This window comes from Amblyomma maculatum, chromosome 3, assembly GCF_055883805.1.
Source record: "Amblyomma maculatum isolate TAMU_Amacu chromosome 3, ASM5588380v1, whole genome shotgun sequence".
In the NCBI taxonomy this organism is placed as follows: domain Eukaryota; kingdom Metazoa; phylum Arthropoda; class Arachnida; order Ixodida; family Ixodidae; genus Amblyomma; species Amblyomma maculatum.
In genome coordinates this window covers 178,058,631-178,082,366 of record NC_139346.1, presented here as the reverse complement: position 1 = coordinate 178,082,366, position 23,736 = coordinate 178,058,631, and the positions used below count along the sequence as shown (strand labels likewise).

Here is a 23,736-nt window from a genome sequence, read left to right as displayed (position 1 = left end):
AAGCCGCAATGGTGCGCGGCATTCGTACTACGCCTTCCGCCCTCTCGGGAAGAGCCGAAAATCTGCGCGCACACACGAGGGGGTACGGGGAGGGTGTACGCCGCTGCAGGAGGTTGAGCTAGTTGAGCGGGCATGGACAAACGTGGTGTGCAGCTTGCACAGAGGGTATTTATATATACACCGAGGAGCAAGGCGCCGAGCCTTGTAGCCCCGCTTGCTTGCGTACTCACGGCGAAAATCAATTCTCAGCACGTGACATATATCGCTTTTTTTTTCTTTTCCTCCATTCATCGAGCGTAACCTTTCATGTGATAGTGAGAGAACGATAAGTGACGTATTGCAGTTGCACAGCCGGCTGCGTGCATCAGCAGTTGGGTAAGGTTGTGATATAATAGAACCCGTTGCAAAATGTATGCTTATATTTTTATTATCCTTTAGTCCCCTTGGAAAGATACTGGATAGAGAAAAAGGCTTAAGCCTTGCAATGGAACCAAGTGGATAGCGAAACCTCTTGAAGAGGACAGCGGGATCCCTGTACCAAGCGGCGCTCTAGACGGCTGCAAAAGAAAAGTAAAAAAGATCATGAATCAACCATACCTAACGCAAGATTGAAACACCGATAGATACCACTTACGTTAGCGGCGTGGAGGGGGAGGGGGGCCCGTAAGATTGTATTTGGGTGTTCGCAGTCGTCGCAAAAGCCATGCTCACACCAACTTCTTAGCCTCCTCGAAGCCAAGCCCGTAGCGCTGATTTGCCACCTAAAGCCCCCCTCATTTTCCCTGACAGCTAAGGATAGGATTTTACTGCTTTTCTTCTTTGTCATCACGATGGCTGCTGAAGCCAGCAATTGAGCCAACCATCATAGGCTGCCGCCTGTTTAAAGCTCCGAATGCTTGGAGCAAAGAAAGAAAACACACGCACACAAAAAGGAAAAGAAACAGGATGCGCGTAAAATATAAGGGAAAGTTGCTTGCACGAGTCAGAACCGCTTTTCTTTTTGGTGTTCGCACATTCAAATGCTAGTACACACGAGCACTCCACTGAGCCGATTAATTGGTGTCCCAGCGCATTTGCACAGTTCATGACTGAATTCAATGTCGCCAAGACCGAGTTTGTCTCTTTTGTATAGAAGCTAGTGGAAAAGAGGCGAGGAAAGGTAACATAAGCGCTTGCAAAAAGGAGCGAATTGCAACAACAGCGATGTAAAACTGTACCGTATGGCTAAATTACCGTCTCTTCTGTCTGCGTTCTTGCGCAAGTGCAAAACACTAGGTGCTGCTTTCTAAGAATGCAAACTTTTTTTCTTAGCACTTTGAAGCACGCACTACAAGACAGCTACTCAGTCGTCAGCCGAGAGGTCTTTTCTTACGCAGGCCGCCGCATACTAATACCGCCGCCAAGAGCCTTCGCTCGCAGTCACGCAGGTTGAAAGCGACGAGCAGCGATGGGAAAAAAGGGCGGGTGGCTGTTTGCACTCGGCGATAGAGCGCCGGTCCGGCGGCAAGTGCATCGAGAGAGATTCTCGTGGCGGCGGATCTTCGCGGACGCCCAAGGCGGCGGCAGCGACAAGCGGCGGACGTAAGAAAACAAAAAGTATGCCGGGTCTCCTGCCGCCGCCGCAGTGGCGGGAAGAGGGGGCGCGTTTAATTGATCTCGTCCCAGGCGCGGGAGAGGAGCGCTCTCGAGTTAAACAGGCGCGGGAACAATTTCACTCCTCAGAAGCAGCAGCGGCAGCCGCAGAACAAAACGCCGCGAAGGAGAGCGAAATAATCAAGAGAGAGGCGGCACGCAGGGGCCGCCCTCTTTCCGCTTTACGAGGGATAAATAAATGCCGTCCGCGTCGCCTCCATAACACGCGACGCGGCGCTGGAAGAAGATAAAAATAAGGGGGGGGGGGGGGGGGGGGGGGGTTCTCTCACTGCGGGGAGGCGCTCGTCCGCCGCTGCTGCGGCGGGAGGGTTTCTCGGGGCCAGGTTCTGAACATTTGTTCAACATCAACACTACACGCTCAAGTGCTCATCAAAGGCAACATCAAGCTCTGTATAATTATCTTGCTTGGGGCGCTGATCGGCGGCCTCTCCCTCGCCCCCCGGTTCGGCCGTCTCGCGCCGCCGCTCTCCGGCGGCAGCGCTGAAATGGAAATCGTATTAGCGCCGCGAGGCGGGCGCGCGGGGCGGAGCGCGTCGGTGACCGCGTGACTTTGACGGCCAGCTGTCGGGAGACGCGCGGCAAAGCTACGGAGGCGGAGCGCGTCGGTGACCGGGAACCACGTGGGTGCTCCGCCCGCGCGCTCTGCTCCGCGACCGGGGGATGAGGGGGCCGCGCTTCTCCCAACGTTTTCTCGTGGAAAGCGGCTCTAAAGCGGTGCCAGCGCGGTCGAGCTGACGCCTGGGAACAGTCATGTTTGTTGATTAAGCCAATCTCTGGGCTCCGCAATCGCTCTTCGCCGTTCGGCAGACCGCGCGTTTACGAAAGCCGGCGCGCTCCCAACAACTGCGCCGACTAGGACGACCCGGGAAGTTGTGCCTCGCGGGTGAATCTCCTCGGCTTGTCCGCTTGGTGCTTCGTGGTGCGGGATGTGTCTTCGTTGGTGTACCAGGTAGCAGGAGCGGATACTAGCCAGTCGGATACGGTCATGGCGCCGCTCCAACGGCGTGCCTCGTAGCGGCGGTGGAACGCCTCATCGGGAGCAAGGCTGACCCGTCATGTACCCGGCTAGACACCCCGTGAGCTCAGCCATGCCTGTCACGGTGAGCACACTCGCAAGAGTTCGCATGCTCGCACGTGACCGCACGCTAAGTTGGTTAACATTCGGCTCTGTGCAGGCGCGGTAGCAACGTGTGTGCGAGTAGTTGCGATCGCGACTGTGCTTTGCATTGTGTTTCTTTTTCTTTTGTTGTCCTCGCATCTACGTGACATGGTCATGCTGCGGCTTCCATTGAAACCCGTTTCTCAGCGAGCTGTCAGTCAGTTCTTTGGCTTTGTTCTCTGCAGTATTGTTCCCGTAGGTGTTTCTAGTGCTATGATGTCGGTGCCACGCTTCAAAAGTAGTTCTAGCACACTCTGGTAAATAACAAAATGGCTAAGGGATTGCATGAACAGCAACAACGCTCAAGTGTGACCGCGTAAGTTCATTGCTTGCAACAACCGTTGTTGTTTAGGCCTAGTCTTCCCGTCCAAAAGCGGTTGCTTGCGGTTACCACCGATAGGTGCCGCCACGTGTCAAGCCTGGGGCCGTGGTAAACGAAACATTCTTTCGGCGCATCGGTTTGATCCGAAAATGCATGTCACGCTTTTATTCACGCACTGCTGCTTTTGACAGGTTGCAAGTCTGTCTATTGTATTCGCGTATTCTGGATGGAGCAGCTGCACCTTCGCTTTTGCTGGTCAGGACATTTCTGCGAGTTCTGTGTGCACGGTACTACCCGCGCAACTCATTTGACAGCACGCTCGTGTTCGTCGCCTCGTTAGGCGCCTTGGCAAGCAGAAATTTCCCTGGAACGCTGTTCCGCTACGTGCAGCGAGTTTTATACTGTAACGCTATAATCATTCGCGGATTTCTTATTCTCATGTGATCCCCCCTTCCGCCCTCCTACCTGGAAGCTGGGGACATGAGTCAGCGAACGAGGAAATGCAATTTATACTGATTTGGCACAGGCTTTTGACCGGTCTGCCCCGCCCTTCTCCTCCCACGTATACAGTCGAGTTACAGTCGTAAGATGAAGCAACTTTTTATGTATAGGTCCTGCTCATCACACGCTCGCTCCATCTGTCGCAAAAACGCTATAAAAAGGATCTCATATTCGTGCAGTCCCTATTCGTTCTCGCGAACACAGCGTAATCTCCAGCGTCTAGAGAACCGTGATAAAGATCGGCACAAGTGACCTGTTTTGCAAATCCGTATATTTTGCTCCGCATTTCTATCGGTGATATCTTTCAAACAATGGTACTACCACGTAGCTTGTAGGACTAAGGTAGAGGCATAATACAAGAGTGTTATGTCTAGTCTTTTCGTGAATACGTGTTAAAGGACTACAGACGCAAATTTTTGGTTGTGTTTATAATGATGAATCGCCACGTGGTTTCGCCTGTGGCAATCCAATAGTATGTTCTCTAATTATGTTTATTTCACAGCTAAACTGTGTGAACGCTAGAAATCGCAAGGATAAACGCGGCTTCGTGTTTTTAATGCAGTGCAAGATGAGAACTGATAATAAATGATGGACCTTCCATGCCTCACGTGATCTGTGCTGCACCTGACACGTGGCCAGTTTACATCGCAGCCGTCGTTTGCAGTATTTGTACACGATCTTTGTCCTCTTTTGAAATTTGAAGCAGTAGTGAGTTCTCTCCTGAGTTCTTTCAATCCATCCTTTCTTCCTTCCCTTGCAGGGCACTTCTGTAAACAAAACTTGCAAGTTACAGAGTGAGAAAAACTAATTTTTAGCGTTTGTGGTGTAAAACAGTGAACCAAAATTTGCCGTCGTATTTCTTCTCCAGAATGTCATGTTTGTTGGTGTATGCGGGTTTACGTTTCAGTTATCCTGTTCGTTTTCATTTGACGCTGTTGGTAGAGGCATCCACGTGTATGCAGCTAATGCATTTCAAATTTACCAGCTGCTCAGTACGTGCTTTATTATTTCTTTTTTTCACATGCACGTTGTTTAATATTTCCAGTCAGTAGTTGCATTTTGCAATCTGGCTGTTTACACAGTTTTTGTAAGTAGCCAAGCGCTGGCGAAGCGTCTCGTTTTGAGCCCTTTGTGTGGCCGTTCAACGCGGGTCGTTTTCAGCGCAAACACAAATGCTTTTGTGCTGCAAATAGAACAAGGCTGCGTGTGAGAGGTAGGCACTTCAGGGCGATTTGTAGATGCGTATGAAAAATCGAGACCTGGGATAAGTTGCATTTCCCTTGAAAACAAGGGTGTCCGCCATCAGCTACTCGTGCACGGGACGATTGGACGATTGTGTCATTTTTTTTTAGGATGCGTTTAGGATGCATGACCTTACAGGAGTTTGTGTGTTGGGGGGGGGGGGGGGGGCTTTTTTCCTCAAAGATAGGTTCCGGCACGATTCCTCCCTTCCTACCGCCGTTCAAGTCAATCATTTCAGAAGACGCGACGTCAGGGTGCTGCGCGTCGAGGCGAAACGGAAAGGCGTCTGTGTGCTGTGCGATGTCAGTGCACGATAAAGATCCCCAGGTGGTCGAAATTTCCGGAGTCCTCCACTATGGGATCTCTCATAGCCTGAGTCGCTTTGGGACGTTAAACCCTACAAACCAAACCAACCGATAACTATTTACGCCACGCGCTCAAGTTATATACAGCCGGTGGTTTGCGGCAATCAACGCACTCTTTGCTCCCACTTGATGATCATGCTAAGGGCCCTGCCCTTTGTTGTTGTTGTGGCTGTAGGAAGAAGGAAAAGAAAATGCACGGGCTTGCTACTGACTCTGTAGCTGAGCCACCTCCGTTGCCTCGTGCGGACAGAAGAAAAAATAGAGAAGAAACAAAAAGAAGAGGGAGAGAAAGACAGGTGCCGCAACAACAGCCGTCGTCCACCACCAAAGCGGTGGCGGGTGCAATGACGGCCTACAACAGATAAAAATTCTGCGGCAGGCTAGCCCCCGCCGCATCCCGGCCTCGGCGGCTGCGTTTCGAGGCGAAACGAAGTGGCGTCCGTGTGCTGTGCGATGTCAGTGCACGTTAAAGATCCCCAGGTGGTCGAAATTACTCCGTAGCCCTCCACTACGGCCCCCCTTTCTCTCTATCCACTTTCACTCCCACCTTCGTCCCTTCCCTTACGGCGCGGTTCAGGTGTCCACAGAGCAAGTGTGACAGATACTGCGCCTTTCCCTTCCCATGAACCAACCAACCAATAGCCCCCGCCGCAAGCGGCGGTGACCTACCGTCCCAAGTTCCGTTGGGCCAGGAACAGCCACCCTTCACCACCTTATGCCCTTTGACACGGGTCGGCACCCTGGGTCGTACAAGGGGCAGGTAGGTGGGGAAAACAAGGGGGGGGGGGGGGGAAATAAGTCTATAAAATCAGAGAATAGGAAAATAGGAGTGACTCCTGGACCGTTTTCCAAGTTAGCGTCGTTATCGAGGTGTCGCTATCTCACGTGACCTCGAGTCGTCTGATTGGTCGAAACGCCGGAACCGGGTGTTGCCGCCACTACGGATTCGGAAGAGGTGGCAGCATCATGTTCCAGCATTTCCACCAATCGGACGAACCGAGGTCACGTGAGATAGCGACACTTCGATAACGACGCAAAGTCGGAATACGGGCCCTGGTGATTTATTGATCATCATTCCCTTTGTGTCAGGTGGACGCCGTCTTCGCCCCAGTCGTAGAAAAACTGTACACAATAAATAAAGAGTACCACCCATGACACACGGCACCTCCCGAACGAGGACGGCAGCACGAATTGAGCAACGCCCGGCTATTTGCGGGCTCGTCTGAGATCGGGCGGGAAATACCGCGCCGGTGCGCGTTCGCTGATTAGAGCTTAACGGGTGCTTCCGGTCCCTGCCCGAGTTGAGCCTTGTTGCTGTAGCCGGTGTCTGAGCCCCCCCTCTTTGCAGGCGCACTCTTCGTACCGCGTGTATTTACAAAGGCAGCACGCAGCGGCGGATGAGTTACGATTGCTCCCGTTTGCATTCCCCCGGTGATCGGTACATAAACGCCGTCGCTGAGTGACGAAGAAAGATGCGCTCGTGACCACAACGCCGTGCGCACGCCGTCTGCGCCCTTTCCATCACGAGTACAGCTTCTGGAAGGGTGCCGCCGAAAATAGCGTGTTTCAGCGAGCCCCTCGGTCCGTGCTCTCGCTAATGTTGGCATCTGCGCGGCCAGAAATGCTCTTCGAAATAGTCTTGGTACACCCCTGTGAAGAGATATGGGCCTGGGGTTATAGAGGAGGGCAGTTTGTGCGCCGCGAAGGCCACTGCAGCGTTATATGTGCTTGCCCGACACCTCCTGGTACACCTCGTTCCTTGGAAAGCACAAAATGCCTGTTAAAGGATGGCACCTCGCCCAAATGCGACGTCGTGGTTGACTGCTAGCGGCCACGGTGGGCTGAAGTCTGTGATTCATCTCCACAAGCTTCTTCTGCATGGCCCGGCATGGGCTGGTACAGTTAGGCGTCTGTCTAAGCAAGGTCACACTAACTTGTCCATAACTCGCATGCAAGCGCCGCTTTGGTGTCCAGACACTAGCTCTGCACAGATAGCGGGAAGATGAGGCTTGCTGTTGCAAGGAGCATAATCTAGAGGGGGGGAGGGGGGGAATGTACAGGGGGAGAAGGGGATGCGGTTGCGGTGCCCTTCCCCCCTTAGTGAGAATTTTTTTTTTAGGAAAACCGAACCGTCTTCTCCGAGTGACGATAAATGCTCCATCTCAGCGCCGGTGCCGCTTCCACCTTTGAACTTGTTCTCTTCGGAAATTTCCTGCCACTAATCGCAGCAGGGAAAAAGAAAAACGGCGGTTTCTGTGCGTCTCGCTACAACGATCCGCGCGTCGCAATGGATCGCGTTCGGGAGCAGCAGGTGACAAGAGCATTCTCGCGGCTCACATTGGTCGACGCGCGCGGCGTCCCTTGCTTGCGGCTGCAACAGGTGCGGATCGAAGCCCGGAACCGTTGGCGCTGGTCGGCTGCGCGCTACACTCCTCCCCTTTCACTTTTCACACGGTTCGGCTCCTTTTGTGCAACGCAGTTTCCCCGAGCGCGGAGCGGCTGCTCTTTCGTCTGCAACCAAAAATTGTGTCAAGAACGCGGAGATTTTAAGTCATATTGTCCGAATGGTTGTGAAAGCTTATTACCAAAAAAATATAAAGATAAAAAAAAATTGCAGCTGAGTGATGGCTAGACGCGAGTGCAATGCGTGAGCATCGCACAGCTCGCCACGCCCGCTTTCTCGCACTGGGCGGCACACGTGACGCTACCTGGCGCCTTAAAGGTGACCTGCGCCTGCGTATTGACGGCACGCAGTTGCTGCTCAGATGGTATGCTTAATGTCTCACTTTTTGATGCTCACAGTCTTTGGGCAGAAACCACTTCACTGCCGGGCAAGTTTTTTTTTTTTTTCTTTTCTTTTTCAGACGGGTCTTGGGGGAGAGTAAGTAAACAAGCAGAGTCTTTCAGTAATACAGGGACAGGCAAGTGTTTCATTATAACTAAACTATTCCAAACTGATTCAACGCCCGACTGAACTGACAGAAGTCGCCACATTCCTTCGCTGATCTTGGTAAAGCTGACCTATAATGTCAGTTCTGACCCCGGCCACCCGGTTTTAAAGAAAATGCTTTAACATCCTTCTATAGGATCATTGCATCTATACGTGTGTATAGGTGGAAAAAAGTTCTTCAACCGTCCCCAGGAAAAAAATGCCGAATTGTGCAAATGAAGTGCCGTAGAGGTCGGCCAGCCTGGAATGGATTTTATAGATCATTCCTGGATGGGCAGTACCATTGGAATCATATTTCTTGGACCAAAAGAATTCAGCATGATTTTTAGCCTGTAAAATATCCCTCCTGGATGGGAAAGGCATCCTCCTCCCTACCCCCCTAGGAAAAAATAACCTGATAAACAAGCCATATTTTCAAAAATAAGATTTGGGACATTGTACCAGTTTGTATATTATGACTTTTATTAATATTTTTTTATTTTTAGGTTTTCCAACTGTAAATTTCTTCCAAAGGTTCGAGTGATCTTTTATGTATTACGCTTAAAGTAAATGTCATTATAATGCGTGAAATAACATTTATGTAGCTATATTTTTGTATATGTGTTACTCCTGGGTGGTGCAAATACTGCATTTCTAAATTTGTTCAAGATCCCTTCATGATCACCTGTGTTTCTTTTTCTTTCTTTCTTTTTTTTTTTTTTTTTTTTTTTTCCCTGTCCCGAAAGAGTTGCCGCTTCCGGAGGCAGCGGAAAGCGTGGTAATTTAAGTTCCTATGTACGTTGATTAGTTATATGCATCAGTGGTTGTTTTTTTCAATGAATCTATATTCTACATGAATCTATATTCACCTGTGCATCTAACGGCTCCTGAATAATTTGGACTTGCTGGCATTTTTTCAGCGTGCGCCGAAATCTGACAGTATGCAGAACGCCTTTATCGAAACGTAGCCACCTTGGCCGGGGTCGAAACCGCGACTCTGAGCTGTAAATCACCTGCAGGAAGAATTTTTCGACACTGTACTGCGGGCGACGCCTGCCAACAATTCATAATAGACTTGGAAAATAGTCATGGAGTACATGCTCTCCCATAAAAAAAAAAAAAAAAAAGAGAGAGAGAGAGAGAGAAACTGCCACTCGAAGCGTCCTGGGACCGCTCATCAGCGGTCTAAAATTGCCCCTCGGCGCTTGCGAGCTTTTCCTTTTGCTCTTTTGTAGTTGGTGTTGCGCTGAAGAGGCTACGTACGCACACTCGTAACGTTTCGCCGGTGCGTCGGCGCTCCTTATGCAATTTTGTTTCTTGCCCCCCCTCGCGTGTAATCCGATTACTGCCGGCTTTGAAGCGCACGATTCACCGGGGTCGCCCGGCTGGGTTTCTTTTCTGCTCCTGTACTGGCCCCCCTGCCTTTTCGTTCGTGGCGGTGAAACGAATCCATCCGGCCAACTGCTGTCGCCTCTGCCGTGACGTGGTGGCGGTAGAAATGACGTCATAGCGGGACGAAAAGTGCGGGCGAGGAATTCGAACTAGTGGGGTATAGAAAGCGGATTTCAAAGCAGTATTGTCAATCGGCTGTTAGCGTAACTCTTCCGAGTGTCTATTCTCAATTATTGGGACAATATGCAGGCCCGCTTGGAAGATAACTTCACGAATCGCCCATGAAGCTGATAAAAAGCAGCGTGTCCCTCGTCGTCTTTTTTTCACTTGGAAGAACAAGGGGGAAATTAAAGTAATTCTAAATTCGTATAAGCGTAAAGGTGTTGTATAAACCGTGATGCGATAACGTTATTGAGAGGCACTCTCCTTTTGCTCGGTTAGTTGTGCAAAGCACGTACGCATTCTTCGGGAGCCATATATCGTCTGTTCACATCGCGCGTTGAGGAGGAAGTAGTAATAGCTCGCGGCGCCACCGCTAAATGTTGCAGCCGAAGCGGCTATCGTACGGCCTGCGGCCTACACGGGAGGCCCATCCGTGTCCACTTCTCACGTGCAAGCGATTTTCCCCACGTCGTGTCTGGATAGATGTGTGTGTCTCTCCTCTTTGAAGCGAGGCAGAACACAACAGGCTATCAAGGAAGATATTTAACGCAGCTCGCGGGTACCTTTGGAGAGACGTGGCCGAAGAAGCGGTCGAGTGGCACGCCGTGCGCTCGCTGTAAGTGCGACTCTATTTCTGACAGCAATCACGGCAGAGCTACAACGTTGGCGCTGCGCACGAGCGAGCGGGTGCGGAACGCTTTCCTGCCGTCTGTCTCTCTCTCTCCCCGACCCGTTAACGTTGCGCGGAGCGAAAGATGCCCCGAAGCTCGCCAAGTCAAAAATCTGCAGCGGCTGCGTTCGACCCTCTCGCCAACCGCTTGAGCTAACGCGCTCTCAAGCCGCTTTGTGTGTGTGTGTGTGTCATTTTACTCCGTGGCCGCTCTCTCTCCCCTCCCAACCTCTTATGTATCCCGTTCTTGTTCGCGACGTTTATACATGCACACGTCTCCAACGCTGGCTGCCTGCCTTGCTCCGAGGGCTGTTGCGTCTCTCTTCTCTCGACCGCTTTTCTTTCTCGCCCCTCGTTTGCGCGCTGCTGTCTTTCTATCTCTCTCTCCCCTTCTCACAGCGGCCCGCAACGCCCGGCGGCTGACATGTGCGGCCGCGATGATGTAGCGCGCCTTTCGAGGTCGACACGCTGATGGGTCGTCGTCGCTGGTTGAGCGCGGCGTTGCTCCGACTGGGCGACGCCTCAATCGGCCCGAAGAAGGAACGCGGTCTCCCGGCGCGTGTGTCAACTCTGTCGGGCTGTGTTCGTGTAACAACGCACGTGCGTGTTACTCATTTTTGCGCCGTGCCCACGGACCTTTTCCGAAGAGGGTCGACCCTGCGGGCAGAGAGAGTGGGTTGATCTCTCTTGGCGGTCGCGATACGGTCGGAATACGCCCGCATCCATGCGCGCGCAAATTGGTAGGAGCCGACCTTTTAGAAATCGATGTGCGAGTGTGACGTACTCGATCCTTTCAGGCTGGCCTAAGGCGTGGCTTCACTGACACGTGGGAAGCGGAGAATATCACTCGTTGGGCGCACATGTGCCGAGACTTTGATTATAGCCGGCAGGTTAAGGTGTCAAGGTTCTTTTTTAAACGGGTTTTACCGGTCAGGCGTACGTATTTCATCATTGCAGATGCTGCCACTGATCTGTACTCGTTCGTTTTATGAAACAACCTCTTGAGAGCCCTCTGTAGTTTCATGGAATGCAACCTCCTACCACTTGCGTATGGTATTTTGTCTCTTTTGACCTCCATAATCGGCATCCGGGAACCGGCGGTCCACACGCGGCCGCCTGTCTTCGCTTTCATTTCCGTGTGCTGTTAGGTTCGATAATTGCCTTCTTTTCGCGCAGGTTCTTTTCCGCCGGTAATCGCGGGAATGAAATTACGCGCCCTCCTACCGGTTCGACGGGTTGCACTCGTTAGGCAGGCTGCCAAGCCAATTAAGAGCCCCCGCTGCAACGTCGTTTTCTTTCTTCGCGCAGTGTGCGCGTGTAACGTGTCGACAATACCGTGAAACGCCGCATTGTGTTTTCTCGCCAAGTGTGAATCGCATTGTGATACGGACGTGCAGTCACTTTGAATTGTAGGGGCTGTTTTTTTTTTTTTTTTGTATAATTTTTTTCTCCTGCAATTGTGTAATGAGGCTCTCGTCCGTCCCATTACCTTATTCGCTTTGCCGCCGCCCTTTACTGCAATACACGTGATCTTTAAAGTGCGAACTAATAAAAGAATGAATGCTTGATAAGAAGAGTTTACTTGCTTTTAATGTAGGCAGCGCTGACGTTAATGATCAATTAAATCGCGATGAGTACATTCGTTCAGGCATAGAAACTTCAGATACAATATAGCATACAGTGCACTCCTTTCAAATATATTTATTCAAAAATAAGATGAGGGAATGAGGGGTTGGTCTCATCACTGTGTGTGTGTGTGTGTGTGTGTGTGTGTGTGTGTGTGTGTGTGTGTGTGTGTGTGTGTGTGTGTGTGTGTGTGTGTGTGTGTGTGTGTGTGTGTGTGTGTGTGTGTGTGTGTGGGTTTACTCATCCATTCATGGCAAAGAGCTGATCCTATTCAGTCAGGGAGCGTGTACTACAAGCGGAAACAAAGGCAAATTTAGGCAGTGTTGACCAGCCCGCTAGTGATTCATTGTCACCTTGTCGCTCATTACTGGTGGTGGCTTTGCTTAGTTCGCATTCCAGATTCGGCGAGAGTCATCAGCTATAAAAAAATAGCAGGGTGGTGTTGAGGACTGGGAGAGGCTCGCCGCTGTCAAACGCGCTGCTGCCGAATGCGGACCGACGGACCCGGCACTGGTCCGGTTCGGTTTCATTCCGTCGATTGCAGCGTGACAAAACACTCCTATCTTTCCGCTGCGCATTACAGTAACATGGCGTTATCACTGCGACCAGTCCTCGATTTGTCACACACCCATGCACGCGCATATATGTGTGGTTCTTCGCAGGGCCAGCACAAAACATTAAAATGAGACGCCCTCCACTTATTTTATAAGTGTCTTGAAGAAAAAAAAATGGCTGTGGCTCAACTTGGTTAAGCCTGGAGAATTGCGAAAGCAGTAATTGCCTGTCTACGCTTCCGTAGAGGTAGAACGCTTTCGTCGAGCTGCATCTCGTGCCTGTAGTTTTGAAAGCCGTTCTTCCCTGCCGTTGTCAGATAGGGAGGGGGATTGACACCCGGAAGTGCCGTGCCCCAGAGTCACACATAACTCATCAGCCCATCATTTCTTCGTCGGTTTCTGTGGCTCTTTGTCTCTTCCGGGCTTCACATTGGCGATCAGCTCTCTCCTTAGCCTTACTAGTCGACGACATAGTGAAGTATCTCGGCTAGAGCAGTCAGCGCCAGCATATATAGCAACTGGTGTGACGTCACAGCGACAGTAGCGCCGCAGGTGAGCGGCGCAGCAACCGCGCGCCGTAACTGCGTCTGGGCGATCTGAAGGAGCGAGTTGGTCCCCCATATCTTGCAGCTGGTGTGACGTCACTCCGCTTAAGGTCAAACGTAACTGCGGCCGGGTCACGCGAAGGCTTGAAAGTGCGAGTAGTATTGCTTTCGCGATTAAAAAAAAAAAAAACAAAAAACTTCCGAGATCCCTCCTTGCCTTTGCGTCGGTGTGGCTGCGACAACTATAGCCGCGACAGTTATATCAAATGAAGGGTAACGCTTGAAGTAAGGTTAAAAAATGCAAGGCAAATACCCTGGGAACATCTTTCCTTATTTCCACCCAGGGTCCTCCGCCCCAGGCGGGCCAGCCGTTCAAGTTCACGGTGACAGAGTCATGCGACCGCATCAAGGAGGAGTTCGGTTTCCTGCAGGCCCAGTACCACAGCCTCAAGCTCGAGTGCGAGAAGCTGGCCAGCGAGAAGACGGAGATGCAAAGGCACTACGTCATGGTGAGTGGCACGGCCCCTTGCGACAACGGGCTCGACGCTGTGACGTGTGCGCGTCACTGATGTCAGCGCGCGTGCTTTCCCTCGCAGTACTACGAGATGTCCTACGGTCTCAACGTGGAGATGCACAAACAGGTGAGTCTGATCCGAATCCATACATGACGTCATGCCTATGTCATTCGTCCACGTGAAACGCTGGCGAACGTCTTGAACCCTCGATCCGCTGTTGAAGTCGGTGGTTGCATGCTCTACTTGGGCGTTCTTTCCGACGAGCTGTCTCTCTCGCTGTAGCTCGCTGAGGGAAGATTGCAATCAAATTCGCGAGATGGGCCTTTTGCGTGAATCTCGGGGCTTGTATTTGTGCGCTTTTCACGGGCGGACGAGGAAGTGACTGCAGTTTTTCCTTTTTGCAGACGGAGATCGCGAAGAGGTTGAACGCCATCATCGCTCAGATACTACCTTTCCTTTCCCAAGAGGTACGCTGAATTTTTCCGCAATCGTTGGCACGTTCGTGGTAAACGCTGGCTACTGTTTAGACCCCCCCCCCCCCCCCCCCCCCCCCCAGTTTCGCATCAACCGTCTGAAACATCAGGTGTGTTGGCGCAACGACATTTCATGTGCAGAGAGGGGTGTGTGTTGTCGAAAAAGGCCACCAATCGTACTGGCTCATTTCATTTGCAAAGAATTTTGGATCCTGGCCACACCGAACTCTGATAGACGATGCTTTGATCTTCTCTGCAACGCAGCACCAGCAACAGGTGGCGGCCGCTGTGGAACGGGCCAAGCAGGTCACCATGACCGAACTGAACGCCATCATTGGGGTACGTGACGCCTGACTGCGGAAGCCGCAGCTTTGTCTTTTTTTTTTTGTTTTTTTGTCATTCGATGCATTATCGATACCCCCCTTAGAAATGACGCAGAGGCGAGCACAAGTCTTTAGCCTTTGGTCTTTAGCCGAGCTCATGCGACTGCTGCGCCGCCTGTCTGTAATCGCGCGAAGCATAGGCGAGCCACAGAGGCCGCGTCTCCCCGCCACGTCCGCTTTGAACGTACCGCAGCACGAATTTTTCCTTTTTTTTTTTTTTGCACCCCCGCACCCCTCCCATAGCTCCAGGCGAGAACAGCGCGCCTTTATTGTTTTCGAAATTGACGCGAGTTAGGTTACGGGCCCAGGTGTGTCTCACCCAGGCTTCGAGTCTGCGTAGCTTCTTTTCTTCTCTTTCCATTTGTCGTTACCTCCAGGAGTACAAAATTTGTTTTTCATGAAATCTGATATTTTTTGCTTTGACTGCGTAAGCGTGGCATACGTCCGTGGTGTAGGTAGAGGCGCTTCATTTTCTACCTACATCGCTCCTGTGCACCGAAAGCACGCATTATGGGGCCATACCTTACTCGTCTACATCTTCCCGATTTCGCTGGCAGGAGGGATCGAACCTCTCCACATGCCACGAAAGAGTTGCTCGCATGGTCGATTGGGATTTGCAGTAAAGGGCAGTGTCGTGCGATGATTCGGAGAGGCGGAGCGTCATGACTATATATCATCATTTGATTTTCCCGGTGCGCAGCACCAAATGCAGGCGCAGCAGATGCCCGCACCCCCGCTGCCCATGCTATCTCACGCGGCCATGGCCGGCCTGCAGCCCCCGGGCGCGGGCCTTCCCCCGAGCACGGCCGCGGGACTGCTGGCGTTGTCGTCGCTGGCCGCGCCCCCGCCGCCTACTCACCTGGCTGCCGCGGCCGCTGCCCTCAAAGACCACCGAGCCGCTGCGGCCGCAGCAGCGGCGGCCGCTGCCGCAGCCGCCGCGTCGGACGACAAGCGGTCGGCATCCGGTGCGTGCTAGGATTTTAATACTGTTGCAGGATACATATCCGACATGTTTACCCGCTTTGCGCTTTGTCTCGCCCTTGCAGCTGTGCGGTGTCAGGGCATGTTAATAGAGAGTTCGATTTAGGTAGACCTCGTCGGTTTGGAGAGTAGTGTAAAAGCGGGGCGCAAATGCGCATGCCTAGGTTACCGCACCCCTCGCCTATTCATAGCAGCAGTCCGCGCGTGCGCATTGTCGCCCCGCAATTGCCCTTTCCTCATAACTGGTTGGGTTCCACTATTTAAAACTTCCTAATGTTTTAAATAGTGTTTAAAGCTCTAAGTTCCTAGTGTTTTAAAGCTCTAAGATTTGCAAAAAATAATCCTGAACTACCCCACTGTGGCGGCCCTCATAGCTCGACTGTAGTCCTCTGCGCAGGAAGGGGACAGCAGCATACGCTGGTCTTTGTGGACTTACCTGTGACGAAATGTAATTTTTGTTTCTGGTGGTTTTCGCGTTTATTTGCGCGTTCCGCATTGTTTAATTTACTGTGACAGCACCGGTGCAAGCCCTCGGTTATCGAGCAAAAAGAAAAAAAAAAATTCGGCTGCACTCAACGTTTTCGCAGTTGACAACTGCAGGCGAGTTATCGCCTGTGACTTCATCGTGATGTCTGCCCGTCGGTGTTTGCAGGCTTGCTTTATGGCAGCAAAACTCCAGTCCTTACTGCACCAGGAAGTAAAATACATGCACTTCCAAACTCGCGCTGTCCGAGAGCGATGACGAGAGTAATCGGTAACATGACCATTTACACGGGTCTTGCTGCTGAGAGGGTTGAGTCACTCGAACATTTTGCCGGTCGATTTCACGACCTTGTGTTATGAAATCGATACTATGCAGTCTGCCTTCTCGCGCTCGCGTGCGTGTGTTACAGTGTTTCAATGCATCGCTTCTTATTTGCCATTTTCCTCTCCTTCCTGTCCCCCTCTCCCCATTTTCTTTTTGTCGTGAATCGTTGAACGCTTGTACCTGGCTGCCCTGGTCACCGGTGCAGTTCACAGCAGCGAAGAGCGGCATGTAAGTGACCCGTTTTAATGTTACAGCTCACCTTGTGCGTGCCCGAGGTGACATGTTCACGTTACGTTTGATGAAATAAACCGTTTATAATCGAGGGGAAAACCTCGTAGACGTCCGTGTGTACGTGGCTATGAAAGATTTGCCAGACAAGGAGCCGTCGAAAAGGCGAATTCTGTGGAGTTGGTCTCGGAGGGGAGCGCTGCAAGCGTTTGGTTACTCCCCGTTTCTATCCCGTTTTTTTTTTCTTTATTTTTTTTTTTTTTTCCTGTGCGTGCCGCGAACGGTGCAGTCGTCCCGTCCCGTCCACGTGGTCCCGTCCAAGAAGGGCTTCCTGCATGGGCGTCTCTCGTGTGTGCCAGCAGCTCGAAGAGGGGTCGATGCATGCATGTTTCGCGACGCGTGCTCTCTACCCTGCTACAAGTGCTCGTTGACCGGCATATACCCCACTCACTCTCGTCTTCTATCCCCCACCGACCGCGCCGCCACCCGTCCCGGAAGGTTGCGGAGGGGGCAGGGAGCGCTGGTCGATTGTCAGGCGCCTTTGTTGCTGACGGATTGCTCCTCGCTGGGACGATCCCCGGCGCTGGGTTTCCACTCCCCCTTGCCATTGTAGGCTTTCAGCGAAAAAATACCGAAAGCTGGTGAAGGGAAGCAGCATGCCGCGGCGGCCGGCAATTTGCGGTGCCGTACGAGTGTCGGTTGGCGTCCGCCGCGCGGGGAGTAGGGCGCCCACTTTATTGCTTTGAGTCTCGCGGGGCCCTGCTCAAAAGAAGGGGAAGCGCGGGGGGAGGGGTGGGATGACGCGGGCTTCTGCGTACGCGCCACCCACTTCAGCCCTCCTTTCCTCCCCCCTCCGTCTTTTCCCTCTGAGGCAACAGAACAGTTTTCTCGCAACAAAGGAGCGCAGCAGAGTAGGTTCCCCACTGCAGCCGCGGGGCGACGTCTGTTTTTTCTCCCGCGCGAACTCCGAGAAGCGGGTAACGAGTCGCGGTTTCATGGGAGGGAATGCCACACGGGGGTGGAGGGGGAACTTCTTTATTTTGTTGCTGAGAAACCAGCGTGGCCTCTCGCATTTCCTGTCTGAACGCCACCCACCGTTCCGCGGGGAGCGGTATTCTTTAGTTGGAAGGGTGGCCAAAGAGGAGGGGGGAGGGGGGGGGGTAGATTCTGGTAGTCCTGTTTTATCCTTTCTTCTATAATTTTTGCAATTTTATAATTTTTAGACCTTCCTGCACCCCACCCCCCTCCCCCCTTTTCTAACAGCTTGTCTTGTGTGCCTCTGTTTTATTGATGCATGTTTTGCAAGTGGGGAAGTGGGCTTCCTCCTTTTCTGCATTTCTTTTGCAATACAGGAGATGGGGGCTGAGAAAGGAGGTCCATAAATAGAGCCCATGTGGGGAGGCAGAGGCTGCAGTGGGGGATCATGCAAGTGATTTGACATAGAGGCTTTGGTTTATTGTTACAGCAAGGGGCCAGGTGCTCATCAGTAGTATGTCTAAACTCTGTTGAACTGGTGCTGATGTGCTCATGAATCAACAGGATTATTTAGGTTGAAAACTGTGGCAGGTTGTGAAGCCAGCACATTGTTGGAAGGGGAAGCACCTGTACAGTTTTTTTCTCTGAATGGGATCTTATCTCCTTACTGGGTTACTTTGTGTTTCAGTCAGCTTAGTTTGGTGCCCTGTGAGAGACCATCATTGCCAGAGGCTTTCCTTGTCCAACATAGGGAAGACTTTTGCATTAAAAAAAAAAAAAAAGCTCAATAAATTTTCTTATCTGTGTAATACCTGAGGAATACCTCCTAGTTATGGGTGGCGAGACTGGGACCATTATTGGCATCCTGATATATATTTATTTTCAGCAACCAAGTTGTGCCTTAACCCCAGCCATTGGTGGCGTCCTTGTAAAGGTTGTTGGATGGAAATAATTTTATTCAAAATTCTTCTAAATGTCTGTGTAGGCTGCGTAGTTCACTTCCATCCCCCATTATTTACTGTTGGCAGTTGTTTTGTTTGGCGTGTGCTCTCTAGAAACAACACCCTCCCCCTATTAATGCAAGATCTTACCTTGGGTCCTTGCTAAGAGGTTAAGCATGCTGGAAATGCTTAAATATTCACGCGCATTACCTTTTATCTTTCTATTTGAGTGCTAAAATTGCGAGAAAATAAAATTCCTGGTGAAATTAGTTTAAAGACCAGGAGTTTGGTAGAGGAACCTGGATACAAACGTATCTTATGAGCACATAGCAATTAAATGAGCAGTGCCCTTTGCCTTTGATGTGCATGTCATTATTATGGGCACGCTTTGCTTTATATGCATATTGCTTGTCAGTTGAGGCTCACATGTTGTAATTTGGTTGATTTCCAGAGGAACTCCATTTCACCAGGAGAGAGGGAAAAGTTCCGAGCCCGCTCGCCAGACATCGACCATGACCACAAAAAGCGCAAGAAAGAGGACAAGGTAAACATGCTTCCGCTAGCCTGTAGTAGTACTGGAAAGTGGTTAGGGCCATACCACAAGGTAGTGCTTCTACACCGGTGCATTAGTGTCTTGCCTACTGGGGCCACTGGAGGACAAGTAGTAGCATTTAAAGTGAGGCTGCCTATGATTAAAAGCTCTGAGATAAGGCTTGGTCCACATTGCGGATAGAGGACATAATTTTCGCAATTATCGCATACGCATAGCTGAAAATAGGTTCCGCAAATAACTTAGGAAAAATTCCCATTTATATTTTGTAAGAAATATTTATCTGGCAGCAGCAAGTTGTGCCTGCTTGGAACTAAAGGGGTGAACTCTAGTGTAACTCTATTGAATGGTGTCTCTTTTCAAGAATAATGAATGTGCTTTAATTTTTTGGAATGACTTTCTTGTCTTCTAATGTCCGAGTGCCGAGAAATAGGCGTGCTTTCAGTATATCAGCTGTCTTTCAGTATTAACTGCTGAGTTCTTGTGAATTTGTGTTCCTTTGGACTAGGACACTATGCAGTGTGAGTGACATATTTACCTTTGCAGCATCTTGAAGTTCGCAGAGAAGGGAAGAAGGCATAAATAAGGAGCCTCTTTTTCCTGCGTTATGTCACGAGATTTAGTGGTCACAAAATATTTGCCTCACGAAAATAAACAGCAGCAACTTCCAGTATAATTCCTTTTCTTAAGATGCGCCAACTTCTGGTGGCTGGGAAAGCAGTCTGTCTACTCCAAATAAAATTAGTTCAAGGCAAATGACCATGGGCAGCGTTGTGCCACGCCAACTGTACATGGTGATGTGTTCTGTGAGTAGTACCGAAGTGTGGCTACGCCCCTAGTATTTTTTCAGTGTGGCCGAGGGCCTTTTTGTTTTCTGCTGCTGAAATTACAAATAATTTTTGTGTGTGAATTGCTTGTGTTGAATTTTCAATATATATTTTCATTTAAGAGAAGGGAAGATTTCATCAGAGCTTGCTCACTAGAAGTAATGAAAAATGTGCTGTCGTTGGTGCATGCTGATGATTATTGTTGTTTTTTTTTTCTTCCAGGATAGTGATGGAGAGAAGAGTGACCAAGAGCTGGTGGTTGACGTTGCCAACGAGGTGAGCACTTTTGCTTGCTGGATGACTAGTATTGGCATTTCATGCATCTGGCTCATAGAGTATGCTTCGTTTATAGTGTGTGCAGCTCATGTGAGAATTTAATTTTACCGGTCATGTTAACTTCATGCTTTTGTCATGCGTGCAAAAATGTTTGGATGAAAGCGGATGATGTGTGGCTCTTAAACAGCTGGAAACAACTGGAAAATAGGAAGATCGACTTCTCACCCTGTGACTTTCGGGTAACGACTGCTGGCAACTACAGAATGCGTGGAGACGAAGTTGCAACTACAGAATGTGTGGAGATGAAGTTAGCAAAAAAGGATATAGATAAAGAAATAAAGCATGCGAGACATCTACATGTCAAACGTTTTTGACCTCGTCACTGCTTTTAAATTAAGTGAATTAAGGTGCCAAAGGTATGTATGTCCGGCTAAAAAACTAAGGTCAACCAAAATGCAAACCTTATTTTCAGAAGGAATCGAAAGATTTGCAGTTAGTATACTTTTGTTCATCTGTAGGGATAGAATGTTCCAGTAAAAATGAAGGCTGATGTGATTACAGGAAGGGGAGAAATGGGTCATAAAAAGTGTCATATTTGGGGCCAAGCGGGTAAGGTGGCATTATCATCCTTGAAGTTAGGACGCTCGGCTACTGAGTCAAAGGAACTCTGTTGGGTACCAGCCTCAGGGGCCGGGTTTTGATGGAGGCAAAACGCAGAATGTGCTCATGTATGTGCTGTATGTTACATGACGTTAAAGAAGTCTAGGCGATCTAAATTAATCGGAAGCCTTCCATTATTGCACTCCTCATATCCGTTGCATTGCTTCAGGATGTTAAATCCCAGAATTTATAATAGAGTGAATTGAGATTTAGGGTAGCTTCAAGCTTTTCGTTTGTTTAGTTCATAGGTGTCATCACCAGCCTGACTGATACTGCTGGGACATGAATATCAGACAGCCTGTTGTAGAATTTGATAAGATAATGTTGAGCTGTTGCTTCTACCTTATATGGAATTTAATGTCTTCTAGCTGCACAGAAGCAATGAGGAGTGCTATGATACAGGGCTGCAGATTAAACTTGCATATTCATTAATGTGCATTGCTCTCGCACAGCATGAGGCAGTTAATTCGTTTTGCCTTTATCAAAGTTTGGTCACTACAGCAAAGATGTCTTCCCACATAGTTGGGATAGGGAGTTAACCACCGTAGCCACTGAGCCACCACAGCGAGTACATTTTGCACTGCGTTTTTCCAAAGGTTACCTAGGACTATCAGATATGTAGAGTTTTTGGCGAGGATGACTTGCATGATTCTATGGGGTCTGATGTGCGTCATTTTCTGGAACGATGCACGCAGGATTCTGTGGGCGCACCCAACGGGGCACTGTCGCCGAGAGAAAACGGCACTGACAAGGGCCTCAAGAAGGAGCCTCACGGGTCTCCCCATTCGAGCGTCTCCTCCAACTCGAGCACGCCATCTTCCTCCAAGCACAAGGAAGGGGGCGGTGACAAGGGTGGTGGTACACCCACTCCCAAGGCAGCCACGCCCACCGGTGCAGCACCATCCTCTTCCCACAAGGGGTCCAAGGCTGCTGCCCTTGGTATGGAACTGCTTCCACTTGGCTGTTGTACTGGCTGTACCAATGCATGTGCTGCACTGAGCAAAACATATGCTCACCGCGGTTACTAAACAAACCAGGTCTCTCGCTCCCTGCCTCACTTGTGGATTGAAAGGACGTAATACGTGTAGGAAAAGTAAGGAGCAGTGCTGTGAATATCACAGACTGTGGGAGTGTTTAGGACTAGTGGCGCCCGAAACAAGATTGTGCACTCTTTACTATCGCTACAATCATCGCCGCTTTCAATGGTGTTTTCCCATATTATCGAAATGCAGCGCTTGTAAGAAGCTGGACTAGCTAATGCTTTTTTGTTGTAAGGATTTGTTTTAAACAGTAATGTTGTTCGTGTTTCCTAGAAAACACCTTCAAAGTGGGAGGGAGCAAAACTGCCACTGTAAAGGCTAGTTTATTTGTGCTCTTCTTTAGATGTTCATTGCTTGTTTATTTTGCAGTTTGTGCTTATACTAGATTATGGCCCAAACCCTGATTTTTTTCTTTTTTGTGCTGCTTGTTCAGATGATTTTTTAATGAGGACAGCTCCATCCAATTTTTGTTCCTAGAAAAGAAAAAAAAATGGTTTGTGTGACACTCAGGGTTTAAAAATGGGACATTCGTTTTTCTCATTTTTCCACTTTAACTCGTGACATCATTACCAAACATTACTGTTTGATCACTGTTGGCAATCAACAGCAGTGCAGCCCAGTGTCAGGAAGATTTGATTCATAAAAAGTGAATTCACAACATTTCTGTTTGCTTAGGAAAACGGCCATTGGCAACAAACAATATTTGTAGTTCATTTTCTTTAGTCTGTTCTGGCTTCTTTAAAATGGCTCATTTTTAGCGAAAATAATTAGCCTGTTTGCCTTTAGAATGTGGTAATCGATCAATACCGACTAACTTCAGTTTTTCCACGCAGTCTGAGTGTGGAACCGATTTTACTTGGGTGTTTTGGTGAGGTATGCCAAATGTGAGAAAAAAGTAGAGGCACATTCTGCATCACTGCATGTTACTGGATGAGCTTATGACTGAACACCCTGAACTGTAAGCAGTGCAACGGGTTGGACAAACCATGTTCTGTTGGGAGGAATGGTGTGGTGTGGGTCGAGTCATACGGTTGCGCCCTCACTGTGCAGGGCCTCCATACCCGTACCCCCTCCACGGCGGTGCACCCGGTGGTCACGGCATGCCAGCAGATCTCAGTGCTGCAGCTTATCCCCAGGGCGTCCTGCACAACAGCATTGGACCGGCCCTAAACTCTTACTCCAGGGGACTGGTGAGAGCACTCCCTTTTATTTGTAGGACAAGAAGTAGCGTTACACGACATAGATGTAGTCATTTTTGTGACAATGAATGGCAATCCTTTCCCAGTCGTAACACGAGTTTTTTTTGTCAGGTCGTTTGCCTTCAGTTTGTGTCATAGGTGCTTGAGTGCAGATGGTATTGCAAAGGCAGCAGATTGGTGCAAGTTATTGAGCAGACAATGGTGCAAAAACATTATTGGCAGATTAAGTGTGCTCGAATCTGCCAACTTGGTAACTTAAAGCTGTGTGGTTAAACTTATGGCGGTTAACATCGTAGTGGTGACTTTTTGTGCCTGCGTGTCATTCTGTTTTTGTTTTTCTTTCCTTGTTTTATTTACCTTTCTTTTTGTGGTTGTGATTGCAGTTTAATTCTGCAATGCAGGTTGGCTACGAGCCACATCCTTCGATGCGGGGTCCTGGATTTGGATCTATACCAGGAGGAAAACCGTGAGTTTCACAATGTGATCTTTCTGCCGGGAGATCTTACATGTGTACCATAATAAATCTGGAGCACGTTTTTCTTAGGTTTAGGAGATGAGCTAGGGTAATGAAAACTGTATCTCGGTGCCCTTCATTCTCTCAGCAACACTGATTTCCATATTCTGATTTAGGCTTTAGATAATTAGCCTTTTAACTTTTTATTTATCCTATGTATTCTTCCTAATTTAGCTGTCTGTTATTCATTACCGTAAAAACCCGCGTATAATACGAACCCGAATATAATACGAGGTGAAATTCTGG

General features: G+C 49.8%; 1 protein-coding gene across 2 annotated transcripts in view; it reads left to right on the top strand.

Annotated features, from left to right (window-relative positions):
- Positions 1–2,312: 2,312 nt before the first annotated feature.
- The window catches only part of LOC146197053 (transducin-like enhancer protein 4), a 35,186-nt gene continuing 13,762 nt past the window's right edge, over positions 2,313–23,736 (top strand). Inside the window, exons 1-12 of one of the 2 annotated variants that reach the window (XM_084598786.1) lie at positions 2,313–2,753; positions 13,465–13,629; positions 13,717–13,761; positions 14,040–14,102; positions 14,373–14,447; positions 15,192–15,456; positions 16,486–16,508; positions 18,876–18,968; positions 20,024–20,077; positions 21,433–21,676; positions 22,828–22,967; positions 23,378–23,442. In XM_084598786.1, the coding sequence (XP_084454912.1) occupies positions 2,709–2,753; positions 13,465–13,629; positions 13,717–13,761; positions 14,040–14,102; positions 14,373–14,447; positions 15,192–15,456; positions 16,486–16,508; positions 18,876–18,968; positions 20,024–20,077; positions 21,433–21,676; positions 22,828–22,967; positions 23,378–23,442 (1,277 nt within the window). In that variant the 5' untranslated portion in view covers positions 2,313–2,708. Of the gene's footprint in view, positions 2,754–13,464; positions 13,630–13,716; positions 13,762–14,039; positions 14,103–14,372; positions 14,448–15,191; positions 15,457–16,485; positions 16,509–18,875; positions 18,969–20,023; positions 20,078–21,432; positions 21,677–22,827; positions 22,968–23,359; positions 23,443–23,736 lie in introns of both variants that reach the window. The other variant, XM_084598785.1, reaches the window with a different exon arrangement.